Below are 16,001 nucleotides of genomic sequence, written 5' to 3'. Positions count from 1 at the left end.
GGAAGTGCGTCTTGTGTATGTTGGTATGTAGTTGAGCAGGGATTAGGGTAGAAGTGAGGCGGATATCGCCAATTGTAGAGGTAAGAGTATGTGAGCATATGGGTACATGAAAGGGATACAACTGTAATTGTGATGTATCATATCGTCTTCATTGAGTTTGCTTCATGCATCTACATAAGCCATGACCATAGTGGCCGTGGCAGAGATTTACAGATACTCTATCTGACATACCTCAAACAAGTTCGCGAGTAGTTCGTCAAACTTCGATCCTGGTCTATATCGACCCTCGGTTCGCAGCGATAGCACGAGACATGACGCGAGCGAAGCGGCCAGGCACATCCTGGTCCTGTTTCGCCGTCTCGATACCGGTGAGGATCTTCTTGATGCCAACACCAATTTCGGTGTTACCTGTCATCTCCTGGATCTCACTGATAGCGCGCTGTTGGTCGGAATCGGAGAAGGCACCGGATTCCCGCAGGACGGCTGCCAGCTCGGATTGTGTGTTGACATTCGGGACCGCGATCTCGGCGTCGAATCGGGCGAAGAGATCGAGCTGTGTAAGTACCGAGCGTTCGGTTGTTGTCGCGAAAATTAGTAGGCGACGATCCTAGGGTTGTTAGATGGATTACACAGTAGAAGCGGGATAGTGAGGCTACATACCTTTGGTGGCTCCTTGGCAAGCAGGACCTTCAGGGCAGCCAAAACGGTGTTACTGAACCTAGGGCCAATCGGCACCCAGTCAAGCAACAGCTCAATCGAATCGATAACGATGACGCTCAGCGGACTCTTGTATGCATCTCGGAAAACCTTATCCAGTTGTTGAACCTTCTGCATCTCACTGTAGCCGATCATATCTTCAGCCGAGATGAGCTTGATGAATGGGTAACCTGAGTCGATTGCCATTTTGGCAGCCAGCGCTGTCTTTCCGGAACCTGGTGGACCGTGGAGCGCAACCGAGAGGAGCGGACTCGATTCCGGTTTTCTGACCTGGTTGATGTACAGGCGTCCATCCTCCAGTATATCCCTGATGAAGGGCGAGTAATGAATGATGCCGTGGCGGAATCGCTTGCTGAGTTCCTCTTCAGCGACACCAAAGAGCGGCTTGACGTCGTCGAGGGCGCTCAAGAAGTCTTGTCGCATGACCTTGATATCTTCCACGTCTGCTTTGACAGTAGTGCCGTCTTTGATATGTCGCCCGAATGCGTAAGATGTGGCGGCCTTGACCAGACCGTTGAGTTCAGCCCCAGAAAAGTTCTTGGTAAGCTTAGCCAACTCTTCGACGCTGACGTCCTGCTCGAGGACGTTGTTCTTACGCATCTTTGTTGTGTGGATCTTGAGAATCTGGGCTCGGCCGGACTCATCGGGCAGCGAAATCTCCAGGTGCACTTCGAGACGACCGGGACGCAGAAGAGCTTCATCGATCATGTCCATTCGGTTCGTCATACCAATGAGGAGGATGTTGTGTAGCTGGTCGACACCATCGAGCTTGGACAGCAGCTGGTTGACAACGCTGTCGCCTACGCCTGTACCACTACCCGCGCCAGAACCTCTTTGCTTGCATACAGCGTCAAGCTCGTCAAAAATGATGATGTGCAGACCACTTTCGTCACCCTTCTCCTTTTGTTCTTTCTCTGCGTCCGCAAACATCTTTCGGATGTTTTCTTCGGACGCTCCGACGTACTTATTCAACACCTCCGGACCGTTGATAACTTTGGGCTCTCGGGCATTCAGCATCTTTCCGATTTGCCGAGCTATCAAGGTTTTACCAGTACCGGGGGGGCCGTACAGAAGCATACCGCGGACGTGATCGATACCCAGTCTTTCCCGAATACCTGGCGGGAAGATACGAGACGCGAAAGCTCGTCGAAAGATGGCACCGAACTCAGCATCTAGGCCACCAATACCCATGTCTTCGAACTTGAAGCCTGGCTGGATAATGGAGTTAGCCGCTGCGCGTCGCGCTGACGCCTTCAACTTGATATCTGACTTGGCATCCTTGAAGAAGTCAACCTGAGTGTGTCTTGTGAGGATGCCACGAGCTCGAGGATCGGTAATCGCAGGCGCGTTGGCCTCATCTTTCTCCATAGACAAATCCGCTAGCGTCACAGTTCGTATCGATAACTTGAGTGGTATGTTCTTGATATCGATCACGAGCTGCTGGCCTGGCGAAAGGATCTGGTTCTCGAAACTCTTCTTGACGACGGTAGCGAGCTCGTCCTGATCGTAAGGTGTCTCCGTGGTCTTTCTTCCCGCGAACCCGACTTCCACGTCGACCGCGCCCAAGTATGACTTTCCGCCGCTGTACGCGAAGTGATCGTATGGTGCCGCGTTAACAACCTCCTGGGGACCAAGTGATATGCCAGCCCATGTTCGCTGGAAATCAGTGAGACCGATCTCGCCCGGGTTGCATCCTTGCGTCGGTCGTGCGGAAAGTGCGTAGTTTCCGTTGACAATGATGTAGATATCGGAGCCGTCGGCGTTTGGTGGGAAGTCTTGAGGAGAAACTGCGACGCTTTTAAGTTGTTAGCCAGAAGTTCTGACGATACAGATATTTGGGTTTTGAATAGTTTTGCAGACTACATTGCTGCTGACTATACATACATGTTGCCATATGCGTATGCATTGCCTCCAGGGCTCTTGATGGGCCGCAGTTGCCGTGGAGGCCCGCCGCCTCCGCCACCCCCTTGTGGTCCCCTTGCGGGCATGCGCTGTTGTTGCGGCCGGTCATCATAACCCGCCATTCTTGTGTCTTGACCTCGGGGAGGTCCTTGTGGTGGTTGCTGTTGCGGAGGTGGGCGTCCGTAACCGTCGTTACGAGGCGGTGGCCGAGGGGAGCTACCAGGAAGGCCTGGGAGTCGATCGCGGTTGAACATGCTTGGTGGTGGGAGGCAGCAGCAATGGGGCCTCACGGGGTCGCAAAGGTCTCCAGGCTACAGTATAAGGACAGGTTTAGCCGGGTCGTGGTGTAATGTCTACTCCTCGATGATCTGTCCAGTTCAAAAGCTATGCAAGCCAAAGCAGAAACAAGCGTGATACAACTTAACCGTCAGGGTCTGTGATGCCGCGTGGGGAGCTTCAGGAACGCGCTTTGGCCAAGCCACAAGCCACACGTCATCCCCGCCGCTCCGCCGCCACCAGGGAAGGCTACCTAGGCACCTCATACAAGAAAAAACTGAACAGGTCTGCAGACTACATTGACCCAAATCTTTGCAAAGTAGGTGACCTAACGTCAACGTAGGCTCCAGGCTGTTCAGTTTTTTCCTAGGTTGGCGTGTAGGTAGGATTCGAGTTGTTTGCTGCATACGCACGCATTAATCTCAACAACTTCACAGGCACTAGGATAATGTAGACGTCTTTCGATACTGTCTGGTAGAATGCGACGCGAAACCTAGCCAGCACATCGCGACGCCCCCAGCTGAGAGCTGTACACCTACCTTCCGACCTGTGGACCCACATACCAACATGTTGAAGAACCTCACGCTGCTCAGTAGCCCTTTCCAAGGTGCACTGCATCGCCTCCGCCATACCAAAGAGGACCCGTCCCACAATGCAAACCCTTTTCCTGGCCCACGTTGAACTCTCCTCCAGCAGGTATCTTGCCTTCATTATGTTCCGGCCAGTAGTCTTTCTGCAGCCAGGCGTTGATCTCCTCGATCTTGTCGATCAAAGCCTTCGTCTTCTCAGGATCTAGCGAGCCATTTCCGTCTTCCTGATCTTTGGTATAGATGAAGCGGCCGATGGTGAGATGGCTTGACGGTACGACGTATCGCGATTCTACTTGAAGACCTGCATCGCGACACATGGAAAACATATCTCGGCGAAGATGGTGGTAAGTGAACTTGTCGTCTTCCGGCGTACGGCCAGAGTGCAGTCCCTCGCCAGCTGCAGGTACAAAGCTCAACGCTATCGCTGAAGCATCGTACCCAATCAAGGGCTTGATGAGGCGCGTGCGATGCTCGTGGGTATAGTCAGTCATGGCAGGTATCTTGTCTCGCACATTATCGACAAGTTGCTGAATCTCTGGTGCCGTCTTCGAGTGCGTTACTTCCAGTACTGTAATGTGTTGGTTGTCCCGGGGCATGAGCCATAGATCTACTTTCATTAGCATCACGATACGGTGACGGTGATATTGTGCCTACTTGGTGCTACTGTTCGCAGTTCCTGCTGCACTCGGGCGATCATATCCTTGACTTGTTCTGTAGGACGGCCCCAGAATACCTGCACATCATGAGTACATGTATCGATGTAAGTTGAACATCAGCACTCATACGAAACAGTTGCGGGGATCTTTGAATCCAGGTTCGACAGTGGGGTCTTCCAGTCTCAAGAGTATGGGGTCTATGTTGACGCCCTGGAAGCTCGTATCGAGCATTTTTGCCTTTTGCTGCGCATTCCTCGTGGTCCGATGCAAGTGGTACTTCTCTTGGATTCGTACCTGCGTTGTTTGCTAAGTACATGCAAAGATCAGATATTAAAGAATCTTACCGGATCATCTTCACATGCCGCTATCAATGCATCATAGGGGTTGCTGAAGGAGGAAGTCGAGACACCAGTGAGGTCCTCAAATGTGTTGACTGCCTGATTAGCCATGATGTGTGCTACGAATCGGGGTGAATTCAGGATAATGCAAGGACCTTGTATGATTTGTTTCGGTATTGCGGTGAAGGTAATACGAGTACCAAGCCGCGAGGGTGGGTACATATGTATACATTGAGCTGAACGCCCAGGTGCTGTCCGACTTCGCTGCCTTAGGATGGCACCTTCCCTCTCAGAGTAGCCTATCCGCTTCGGCTGTGCATGCCTCAAAGGGACACACACACAAGCCCTCTCGCCCTCACTTCACCTGATGGCCTACTCAGCACATCTTATTTCTCCTCGTATGTTTTCCAGGTCATGCAGTCCAGCGGCAAGAGACGACATGCGGGGTACGTGCTCTGGCAGGATGCCCCACGTGCTTTCGCTCCACTAGCGCGACGCGTCGTCGCGCTACGTGCTTGCATGCTGCATGAACTCCATCGACTTTATTGCCCTCACCGCGCGAATTGCATGCCATGAGCGAACCGCGCCACTTCATTCTTCTATCGCTAGATTAACGGCTGTGCCGATACTGAATTTCGTGTCTTGCATCGAAATACTCTCACCATGGGACAAAACAACTCGCGTAAGCGGAAGCGCGTCACCCAAGTGTCACCTTCACACAGCATTTCTGAGTACGACGATGATATTATACATGTTGCACCACGGCCACTCACTGCGAGCAGAGGGGATACCGGGCGGACTCCATTGGCCGAGACACAGACACGAGGCAATCGCGCTCGCCGCGCGCACACAGCTCAGCTTGTCAATGGTATTCCGTTCACCTTATCATCACCACTTGCTGTCCCTCAAGAGCTAACCAATTGCAGTTGATACACCCTCTATCCCTACTATTACCGCGACACCACCTCAAGCGACCGACGATGCCGACCAGGTCATACCTCTAGACTGTTGTTACTTCTGTCTCACCCGTGGAGGCAACGCGGCTTACGAATGTCACACAGAAGAAGGAGCCGACCTGTGCACACGTTGTATTCGGGATAAGAAGAAGAAATGTCGATTGCCCACGCCCGAAGAATCGGCAGCGATAGCGGCACGTTGTCCACGATGCACAATACGGGGCTTCAAGCAATGTGACGGAAGAGAACCTTGCGATACTTGTATCCGCAATAAAACCGTACACTTATGTCGCAAGCTACCCGAGAAGAAGAAGCCCAAGCCTGAAGACATAGGTGCGAGAACCGAGATTGCCCCTCAGTCTGAGGCTATTGCCCCAGAGCAGTCCAGCAGAGGCCGAAGGACTCGTCGTAGCGAGGCACCCCAAACCAATACTGGCACACAGCTCACCACGGAGAATTTGAGTGATGGATTCGATCGCAAAACCAACGGCACATCTAGATCGAAACGTAGAAAGGTCTTACCGAGCAGTATACACGATCAGCATACACAGGTGGCTAGCCCGCAGTCAAGCCCATCCGAGTCAAGTTTGCTCAAAAGCCCGGGGACACCGGCAAACCCTATTGTCGCAAACATTGCCGACGCAAACGAAGAAACACAAAATGGCGACGATACGCTACCTTCACCCGTAAACTCAAACGATCTTGTCTTACATAACGATCTCAAGTCAGCGATGGCATCTGGTAATGAGGATATTCCCATGGAGGACGACGACTCACATCAGCGAAACGAGATTGGCACGCAGAACCTCGGTCTCAGTGGACGCTCCAGCAGGGCTCGACCTAGAGTATCCTACGTTCCGCAGTACTTTGACGACATGTCCGACCAAGACCTGGGTCTCGCAGCCGAAGACGAAGATGAGGACGTATCAGACATTTACAGTTCTCCTACAACGGACGAAGAAGAAGAAAGCGAACCAGAAGTTGAGCCTGCATCTTCTGACGAGGAAGCCTTGGGCACGAGTAACGCTGGATCGTTAGACGTTTCGATGGATGAAGATATTATCCCTGCCGAAGACGATCAGCCCAAGGCAAATCCACGCCGGAACACCAAGACTGGTGAATCTGCTCGAGCTGGCAAAGGCATTGACCTGAGCCTCCCTCCGCTCTCGAACATTCAAGAATGCATGTCTGACATGACTGCTAAAGCCATGGAGCTCGGTCTTTGTGAGGCTTTGGAGAGCTTGGGAGGCCGATCCATTCGAGTTGCTACGATGTGCTCTGGCACGGAATCTCCCTTGTTAGCCTTGGATGAGATCTCGAAAGGTCAGTCGCATTAACGCCTACAGAGAATTTTGAACTAACTATACCCTCAGCACTTGAAACGATGGGGAAATCGCCGATGCACATTCAGCAAGAGTTCTCTGCCGAAATCGAGGTCTTCAAGCAAGGATACATTGAAAGGAACTTCGCCCCAAAGAAGCTGTTCCGAGACGTTCGTGACTTCCTTCGCAAGGACGCCACCACCGCCATGACAGCGTACGGAGCAGAGGTAGACATTCCCACGGGCATAGATATCCTCATCGCCGGCTTCGTCTGCAAAGATCTCTCCAGGATGAACAACAAAGGCAAAACTCTCGACGACGGTGGTGAATCGGGCGACACATGGCGAGCAATATACACGTACGCGGAGCGCTTTCGCCCCAGTCTAGTACTCCTGGAGAATGTCAAGAATGAGAAGAAGACTTGGGATGACGTGGTAAAACGTTGGGCAAAGATCGGCTATGAAGCTCAATGGACCTACTGCGATACCAAAAACTTCTATCTACCCCAGACAAGAGAAAGGATGTATATGGTCGCGATAGAGCGTTCACACTTCGGTAAAGATGCGAAGAGCGCGACTGACCAGTGGAAGGAATTGATGCACAAACTTGAGAGACAGTGCAGCAGCCCTTACGAAGCTTTTCTTCCAGAGTCGCTGAAAGAGTCGAGTGGCTACAGTGTCTTGAAGAACGAACCGGACTGGGCTTTGTGTAAGCTCCGGAATGACCACATTCGCTCCGAAAAGAGGCTAGGTATACTAAGCCCCGTCAGCCGACGAAGCGACAGTGGTACCGTCATGTAAGTCCACGTAATCCTGCTTTCATTTGCTCAGACTAATAGTGACAGGCCTCCCGATTTCGCAGATCGAAAGTTTTACAATTCTCAATCCTCGAGGGTGCATGACGCCATCGACATCGCTCACCTAGAGTTTGCTGCCCTCAAGGGCTGTGATTCACTTTACAAAATGGCGCTCTGGGATGTCAGCCAGAATGTCGATTGATTCAAAGCAGACTTGGGTATCGCGCCGTGCCTGACACCAGGCGGCCAAGATTTCGCGAGCAATCGTCAACATACTCTCAACGGTAGCCAACTCTTGATCCTTCAGGGGATGCCCCTCGATAGACTGCTGTTCGCCAACGAAACACAGAAGGACCTACAAAACCTAGCTGGCAATGCTATGTCAACTACAGTGATCGGAGCCTCTCTAATCTCTGCCATTATCGCTGGATCCAGAGCCTTCCGCTCCAGCGACGTAGCAACATACGACAAAGCACAAGCTCCTCCGCCCACCAGTAACATGATCGTCCAGCCAGAGGCCTTGGGACATAAAATTCTGGAACCAAGCATTTATGAAGATCTCGACCTGGCCGAGCTCAGGCACGAAGCAAAGATGAGTGCGCGGATGTGCAACTGTGAAGGCAAACAAATTATCAGCAAGACCGCAGTTCATGTCTGCTCTGCATGTGGACATTCAGCTTGCGCCTCATGCGCCGGAAACCCCAAGCACAATTATAAAGAAACGGTCTTGCCAAGTCGTCGAAAGCCGCCGCCTGACGAATTCATCAGGCGGTGGAGATCCAGGTTGCCTCCACGACTGAAGTTGGATGCCTTCCCTAACATCCCTCATCTGGCTGCCAAGATGGGCTCAAAAGACCCGATCTTGAGCGAGTATCTGACCGTTATATTGGAAGCGCAGCTGAGCTTACAGTATTTCTGTATGGGTGAATTCTCCAGAGAGTACAATGAGTGGAAGATCACATACAGCTCGCCTAGTGCCACGATTGAGCTGAAGGTCGGCTCCGATATTCGATGGTCATTATTCGTCAAATGTCCACCGGATCTCCCTGGCAACAGCTCCTTGCGCGAATTCTTTCGCAATCCGATCGCACATAGTGCCACCACCAATACTGTCTTCGACGTCGAGTGGAAAATACGCATACCCTACACCAAGGACCATACTTTCAAAATTAGCGGCTCGGTTGAGAAATTTAGCTCTTGGAGGAGTCGACTTGGTCTTGTGGATTTCAAGGAAGAGACCGTACCAAAGACCATCAAGATCCTGGGCGATCATCAAGAGTTGGCGGCCATTATCGGCGATTACGAGTATCAACCGCACTGTGGAACTGCGTCGGCCAGCCTCTATAAAAGGTCGATGGATTCAGACAGCATGTACTTGTTTCTTGATCCCAATCCCATTGGTCGATCAGATCGTGACAGCTTTGTTTTCAGCCAAGACAATACTCGGAAGCATTATGGGGATAGCCGTATCACCCTTGCTCAGGTGGATCCAGCCTGGCGACCTTGGCATGTAAAGGACGGCTGTGTGCACGCTATTACTACCACGATTCAGGACATTTGGGTTTCCGTCTCGATGCAACTAGAATCAGCAGGTGTACCATTGGAGGTTGGATTCCTCGAGGAAGATCGTCTCGTTAAGATCGGCTTGCCAAGTTGCTCTCAGGCGCTCACTTGCCTCGATGTCTTCCTCCACGACCAATTCCCCGTCCAGGATTTTGCAGACTACTCATGGGCCTTGGAATGCGCTAAGAGACTACCGAAATGCTCCTCATGGCAGCCTACACATTCGGAGTCGCTCGAACACTGCTCTTGCGCGCCATCTTATCCGAACATTTTATGGAGCGTAGATGAGAAAGGCGTAGCGATGGCACACGAAGATCGTCAAGCCGCTGCCACATTCGAGCGCGCCATCAAGCAGCGCCCTGCGATATTCCAGCTTGAAGCATCTAGTGACGCGACAGGGACACGCGTTCGGGTTGGCGTCGATGTCATGTCTTTGGTGCATCGTGCCAAAGGGAGACTTCCAAAGTCTACATCTATAACCACAGCCTGGAGGCTGATTACAGACCATGCCGACTTACCTCCTCAATCTTTCGCAAAATTTCGCTTGCAAAGCAACGTGAGCGATACCCAGTCGTCTCTCGCCATTCTGCCGAACTACTTGCGGGGTGCCCAGTTGAAAACTGTCTCATGGATGTTGAGTCAAGAGCTAGGCAGAGCAATCGCTATCTGCGAAACCGAAGAGTCGATTCACCCCGGTCTGGGCTGGAGAGCAGAGGCTCGGGTCGAGATGGAGCAAACTGTCCGCGGTGGTGTGCTTGCAGATCAACCGTCATTCGGCAAGACCGTCGCCAGTATCGGGCTCATCCAAAGTGAATTCGATCAATTCTCACCGGAAAAGCTTCTTGGGCGCAATCAAGATCTGGCGTGTGAACAACCTCAACTCTTGGATTCAGCAGCCACGCTTGTTGTCTGCCCGCCGCACATCACGGAGCAGTGGAACACAGAGCTGGAGAAGTTTCTAGGCTCAAAGAAGTATGAAGAGTACGACGTTCTTGTCATCGAAAGCTGTAGCCAGCTGAAGAGCCTCACTGTCGACGACCTTCACCGAAGCAAAGTCATCGTAGTGTCGTGGACGTTGTTCGCTGATGAAGCTTACATCTCAGAGCTAGCAAAGTTCGCCGCACTGCCTGAGCCCATTATGACCAGTCGACGTGCTTTCAATTGTTGGATGAAGAGAGCTGTTGGTGAGATACCAAGTCAGTTGGAAGTGTACCAGCATCATCCATACAACGAATTCCAACGGGTGACGAAGGAGCTAATGAACGAACGGCTTCAGCATCGCGAATTCCAGGCGACCCTGCCCATCAGCATTCAGCATGGTAGCGCGTACCAGTCGTTTAGCAACATGAAGACGAAGTCGGTTTCCTCGAATAACGCGAAGGCGAAAAGTGTCACCAAAACAAGACAAGACAGCCCATCACACCTGACACCACTGCTACATCTCTTTCGCTTCAATCGAATTATCGTCGATGAGTACCACTATCTCAATGATACCAACAAAATTGGGAGCAACTTCATTGCGACGAGTATTAAGCAAATCTCTGCTCACAAACGCTGGGTCCTATCGGGCACGCCAGCCTTAGCCAACTTCTCTGACGTCAACCAGCTGGCATCTTTCTTAGGAGTCAAACTTGGCCGTTATTTCTGTGGCGACGGTTTGGTTACGACTTCCGTGGAGAAAATGACAAAGCTTGATCAGACTGACGTTGAAAGCTTCTTGTCGCAAACGGAAGTCATGTCAAGACAATGGCACGTAGCGAGACATCGACGGGCACAGGAATTTCTCGATGACTTCGTGAGACAGAACGAAGCCGAGCTTCAGCACATTGACTGCTCAGAAAAGCTCTTATCGGTGGACCTGGATGCTGCCCATCATGCAGTCTACTTAGAGCTCTCCCAATATCTCATTTCTCAAAGAATGCAGATCAAGAAACTCAACAAGAAGTCAGGCTCAGATAGGAGTACCAGGTTGAACGACAGCCTAGAAAATTCCGCCAGTGCCGAAGAAGCGTTACTAAGGTGTGCATTGCTCTTCGAGACTGAGGAAGGCAGATCTGCGCTCGAGCTATTAATCGAGAAAAGGTCGCAACAACTACGCAACACTAAGAAGGAACTGATGAAATTGCTCGCCAAGTTCGAGGGCTTCATGAAGAAGTCTCACGGTACTGAGGCGACAATCAGAGACCTTTATGGGCATTTCAAGAAGGACATCTCCCAGTACAATTGGCTTGGGGATGATGAGTCCAGCCAGATTGTTCGCAGCTTGATTAAGGAAGCACAGAAGACGCCTAGACCTGGGCTGACTGACGTCTCAGGCATGTCTAAAGTTCAGCGCGAGCGCTTGATCAAGCAGGAACTGTCACAGCTCCGAGATACTTCTCTGGAACTAGCACATAGAGCAAGATCGAGGCGCTTCGTCGTTTCGATCCGCGATCATCTAAAGCTCATACGGCGCGACGAAGAACCTGTTCGCTGCAGTTCGCCGAGCTGTAACGGCATAGCTGACCCCCGATTGCTCTTTCTGATACCAAATTGCGGGCATACTGCATGCAAAGAGTGTCTTGGGTCACGAATCGATGACGAGGCCTGCATTCACCCCGGCTGCAACTCCCATGCGAACGAGAGTAGCCTGATCCGAATGGCCGATCTGGGCTCCAGCAAAGGCCAGAATGAGGGACAAGGCTTCGGCAACAAGCTTGAGGCTATCGCTCAGCTGATTCTGGATATTCCAGAGGACGATCAAGGCATTGTTTTCGCGCCAAACGAAGAGATCATCGGTATCTTGGAGACAGTGCTTGACCACTACGAGATATCATACCACTCTCCAGGCCGGAACCGACACAAGGCGTCAGCAGCGAAGCTCATGGAGGACTTCAAGACGAACACCGATGTGAAGAAGAGGAAGAAGCTGATCATACTCAATCTGGGAAGCGAGTCTGCAGCTGGCGTGTAAGTCCTTCTTCTTTCCATGCACAGCTCCCTTGTACTGACTATCTACAGCAATCTCACTGTTGCCAACCATGTCATCTTTGTCTCACCCTTTTTGACAAAGACCCAATACGAGTACGACTCAGCCATGGCACAAGCTATCGCTCGAAGTCGTCGCTATGGCCAGCAGAAGAAGGTGCATATTTACCATGTTATCGCGCAACGTACCATAGATGTGGATATCCTCGAGCACAGGCATAGACGCAGCGACGCAATCACCACCATGGACGCCACAACTAGACTGCCAGAACCGTCTTCTACAAAGAGGGAGAAGACAAAGCTAGTCAAGAACAGCAAGGGCGACATGATACTGGTGCCGCTGAGCTGGCTAGCAGATGAAGCCAAGCGAAGAACGATGGACGTTGAAGACTCAACGGAGAAGTTTACTTCGTTGATCAACTTTTCCGAGACGTTCGAGCAGGAGGACGACGAGCCCTGATGGGGCATATGTACAGCAGGCGAGCGTTTGCGGCGATGTTTGAACTTTATTTCGTGTCTTGTTTACAGACAGCTTTCCTGTTATACCCCAGCATAGTACTTGTAGCATGTACGCATACAGTTTTTCACGTTAGCAGGGCGCGCACTGTAGTTCATATCATATCCCACATCGGCGCTTCACGCGTAACCTCTAGGGTTGCGGGAATTGCCTATCAGAATCAATGGCTTCATCTTTCCAGTACACCTACCTCTGCGCTGCTATTGCGACGTAATAACAGTAAGCACTACTACCACTATGGAACTACCATGTTCCCAATCCGGCGAGCGACATGTAAAGTTAGCGATATTCGTCTACCCCAGTCCCTCAGCCCATCAGCCTCAGCCCTAGCTCACCATGCTTACGCTCAGCAGAACCACCACCACCACCAAACCCCACGCTTACCGGTAAACAACATCCGTACACATAGGCTCCCGTATCCCGGCCAAGCCAAGTCAGCTCTCCACTCGTCCTCTGAACGGTGACTTGAACGGTACAAAAGCTACCCAAGCGGCCGCGCTACCCGTATGCGCAACTAGCAGGTACCGGAATAGGATGATGCGTCTTTTCATAGTCGATGGGGCTAGTTCACCGATGAGGGTAATGCTGGGTCACAGATTTCAATGGTTTTCAGAGCGAGTTACTTGGATGGGAAGGTTGGGCTGGGAATAGGAGCGGGTAGGAGGGGACTAAGGGTATATCGGGTATGTGTGGATGCGGCGTGGTATGGAAGGAAGTCATATGGTGACGCGGATGGCTGTGGCGTAGTTGACCCTGTCTTATTGGTGTGAGGGATGGACAAAGGGTTCTGCACCAAAACATGGCACTTTATGAAAATGAAGACTTGAAACTTTGATTCGTTCGTCCCTGGCTTTCCTTGCTCTCGGATAGTACAATAATGGTGTCAAAAACCAGACCCTTTTCCATCGCCAAACGCCTCGCCCAATGCTACACCGGTCTTGGTGCCTACTCCAATCTGAAGGCCTTGACGCGGCTGGAGGTATTACGCATGCGCGCATTCGCTTGTATAGCACGCTGTACTCGAACGTTTCTCTCTCGTAATCTACCCTTCGGCCTGAACGCTTATATGACCCATCGGTAACTGGCGTATCGACCGGCTGTTTCTGACTTTCGGATAATCTTGACGACGGAACCTCTCCTCAGACCAAGGTACTTGGCGACTGGGTCCGTGGACTGAATTCTGGGAAGCTGTGTCTGCTTCAAGCGGTATCGCTGGAGCAACTGCTGCTTCTCCTCGTCACTCAGCAGGACGTGCTTGGGCACCAACTCGTGCTTTGTGATGTTGACCAGTAGATCTTGCTCGACAAAGACCTCTACACCGCCCTTGGGACCGTCGGTGATGCTTGTTGCGCCGCGGAGGAGTCGAAGGGCCATACCCGTCATGGGCTTTACGGTAACCATGATTCCGGAGTGGAAGGAGCCGTTGACAAGATGGGACATGTAGTCGCGCAGTTGCTTCATTCCAACGTTCTCGTCGGCGTTGAACTCGATCCAGATGGTGCCGATGTTGGGCTGGGGCTCGGGGTTCTTCTTGGTCGGGGCATCGGTATACCTTCGGAGCATGTCTTCGGAGGGCTGGCAGGAGAAGTTGAGGCGCGAGCGGCTGGTTAGGGTCAGTACTGCGGCCTGGACATGGCTATGGTTGGCGCATACTCAGGCTCTCCGTCTTCGCGCGCATATCTCCTTGAGAACTCCTCGAGTGACATGGTCATATCATCTTCAACAATCATGTAGCCCTTTGGTAGAGTCAGCGCGCAGTCCGTGATCCCTTCAAGCGCATGTGCAACGCACCCGGTCGTTCATCATCTCCTTGGTTGTCCGCCAGACCCTCCACAGGCGAATCAGAGACGCGCTGTACTTTTCGCCTTCCATGCTTGCGGTCGCTAACGTTGATGCGGGGGAACGAGTGTCGGGTGGTGGTGTCGGCGCAACGGGTGAGTGAAGACGGGCGCGTCAAAGAAATCTCCAGAAGTTCCAAAGGCAGGCCGGGCGAGAGGCTTGGCGTGCAGCCCTAGCGGGCGGACCTGGAGCTTGGAACCCCACCACTTCCGCCCATCTCGAACTTGGACATGGCCTCCTCAAACGAAATCCCCAACCTACGAACTCTTCTCGGAACAGGCCGCGGCGGAGCATCAAGGGGTAGAGGACGTGGAAGAGGTGGTCTTGGGGGCTCAAGTGAAACAAGGGCCCAAGTTCTCGACGATGCCGTCAAGGGGACTGATCAAGATGCGGCGGGGAGCAGGGTGAGCTGTGTAGAGCTTGGTTATCTCCACGACCCATATGCGAAGTTGTTCGCGACGCAACAGACAACGAGGAAGCTGCCGTTGCTCAACAGAGGCACTTATGTCCGCACCTCGGCCATCGACCTTCTCGTCGCCAAGTTCCTCGTCACCTACCCGTCGTCGGCGAAGCAGATCATCTCTCTAGGTGCTGGCACCGACACGCGATTCTTCCGCCTCCTCGACCTATACCCTCAAACGCGCCTCGTATATCACGAAATTGACTTCCCTTCGAATACGCTCGCCAAGATAGCCACCATACAGAGACAACCGCTGCTTTACCGAAAGCTGCTGCACATACCGTCAACTTCAGCCTCCTACCACTCAGACACGTACAACATCCATGCGCTCGACCTACGTACTCTGGCCGACCCGTCGGACGAGAAGCCCCTACCTCAGATTCCGAACCTGGATCCGAGCATACCTACGTTGATCCTGTCAGAGATGTGTCTGGTCTACCTGCAGCCCTCGATAGTGAAATCAATAGTGTCATCACTGCTCACACACTACCTACAACCTGCGACGCCTGCGTCTCTCATTCTCTACGAGCCCATCCTACCCCAAGATGCTTTCGGTCGCACGATGATCTCGAACCTCCAGTCCCGCAACATTCACCTTCATACATTGATAGCGTATCCTGAGTTGGGCGACCAACGTGCACGCCTTCAGGGCTATGGCTTGACAAACGGGGCAAAGGTCGCGGACACAAGTACTATTTGGCGAAAGTGGATCGACGACGAGGAGAAGGAGCGCATCGCTGGCTTGGAATTTCTAGATGAACTGGAGGAGCTGGAAATGCTGCTCCGGCATTACTGTGTCGCGTGGGGCTGGAGAGATGGCGAAAGCGATGTCTTTTCGAAAGCGTGGGCGGGTGTACGGGAGTAGGAAGTAGTTGACTCTCCAACTCACGACGCAGCCGCAGTTGTATCATTAATGGCCTTGAATCTAGAACGATGACTTAACTTTTTTGCAATGTGCTTGAGTTATGACGTGACTTGTGTAGAGTGAAAGCCACGTGCTTGCGCGCCAGACGCACTTGCAGGGCTCACGCGCTAGGCCTGAGGCGGCCTTGCCCGAACGGCGCCGTGAACCCCAGACACGGTGCTTTGCGACAACAAGAAC

At 52.3% G+C, this 16,001-nt stretch overlaps 6 protein-coding genes across 6 annotated transcripts; 3 read left to right on the top strand and 3 right to left on the bottom strand.

The window, feature by feature from the left end:
* Positions 1-274: 274 nt before the first annotated feature.
* Positions 275-2,705, bottom strand: J4E93_006345 (uncharacterized protein; the record flags this gene model as incomplete). The annotated part of the gene is made up of 3 exons (XM_049344260.1): positions 275-607; positions 661-2,512; positions 2,602-2,705. 3 exons carry the CDS (start codon positions 2,703-2,705, stop codon positions 275-277), a joined length of 2,289 nt encoding a protein of 762 aa, XP_049198695.1.
* A 779-nt stretch (positions 2,706-3,484) lies between these two features.
* J4E93_006344 (uncharacterized protein) lies at positions 3,485-4,590 on the bottom strand (the record flags this gene model as incomplete). Its single annotated transcript, XM_049344259.1, has 4 exons — positions 3,485-4,092; positions 4,140-4,218; positions 4,271-4,435; positions 4,486-4,590. 4 exons carry the CDS (start codon positions 4,588-4,590, stop codon positions 3,485-3,487), a joined length of 957 nt encoding a protein of 318 aa, XP_049198694.1.
* Positions 4,591-5,142: 552 nt separating this feature from the next.
* On the top strand, positions 5,143-7,755 carry J4E93_006343 (uncharacterized protein; the record flags this gene model as incomplete). Its single annotated transcript, XM_049344258.1, has 4 exons — positions 5,143-5,161; positions 5,406-6,758; positions 6,809-7,553; positions 7,602-7,755. The coding sequence occupies 4 exons, from the start codon at positions 5,143-5,145 to the stop codon at positions 7,753-7,755; spliced, it is 2,271 nt and encodes a 756-aa protein (XP_049198693.1).
* Positions 7,756-8,394: 639 nt separating this feature from the next.
* Positions 8,395-12,543, top strand: J4E93_006342 (uncharacterized protein; the record flags this gene model as incomplete). The annotated part of the gene is made up of 2 exons (XM_049344257.1): positions 8,395-12,065; positions 12,117-12,543. 2 exons carry the CDS (start codon positions 8,395-8,397, stop codon positions 12,541-12,543), a joined length of 4,098 nt encoding a protein of 1,365 aa, XP_049198692.1.
* A 1,119-nt stretch (positions 12,544-13,662) lies between these two features.
* On the bottom strand, positions 13,663-14,472 carry J4E93_006341 (uncharacterized protein; the record flags this gene model as incomplete). Its single annotated transcript, XM_049344256.1, has 3 exons — positions 13,663-14,203; positions 14,254-14,336; positions 14,392-14,472. The coding sequence occupies 3 exons, from the start codon at positions 14,470-14,472 to the stop codon at positions 13,663-13,665; spliced, it is 705 nt and encodes a 234-aa protein (XP_049198691.1).
* A 197-nt stretch (positions 14,473-14,669) lies between these two features.
* On the top strand, positions 14,670-15,764 carry J4E93_006340 (uncharacterized protein; the record flags this gene model as incomplete). The annotated part of the gene is made up of 1 exon (XM_049344255.1): positions 14,670-15,764. The coding sequence occupies one exon, from the start codon at positions 14,670-14,672 to the stop codon at positions 15,762-15,764; it is 1,095 nt and encodes a 364-aa protein (XP_049198690.1).
* Positions 15,765-16,001: the final 237 nt, after the last annotated feature.

Source organism: Alternaria ventricosa (genome assembly GCF_023758065.1).
Source record: "Alternaria ventricosa strain BMP 2768 chromosome Unknown scaffold_10, whole genome shotgun sequence".
NCBI classification, from domain to species: domain Eukaryota; kingdom Fungi; phylum Ascomycota; class Dothideomycetes; order Pleosporales; family Pleosporaceae; genus Alternaria; species Alternaria ventricosa.
This window is presented reverse-complemented; position numbering and strand designations above follow the sequence as displayed.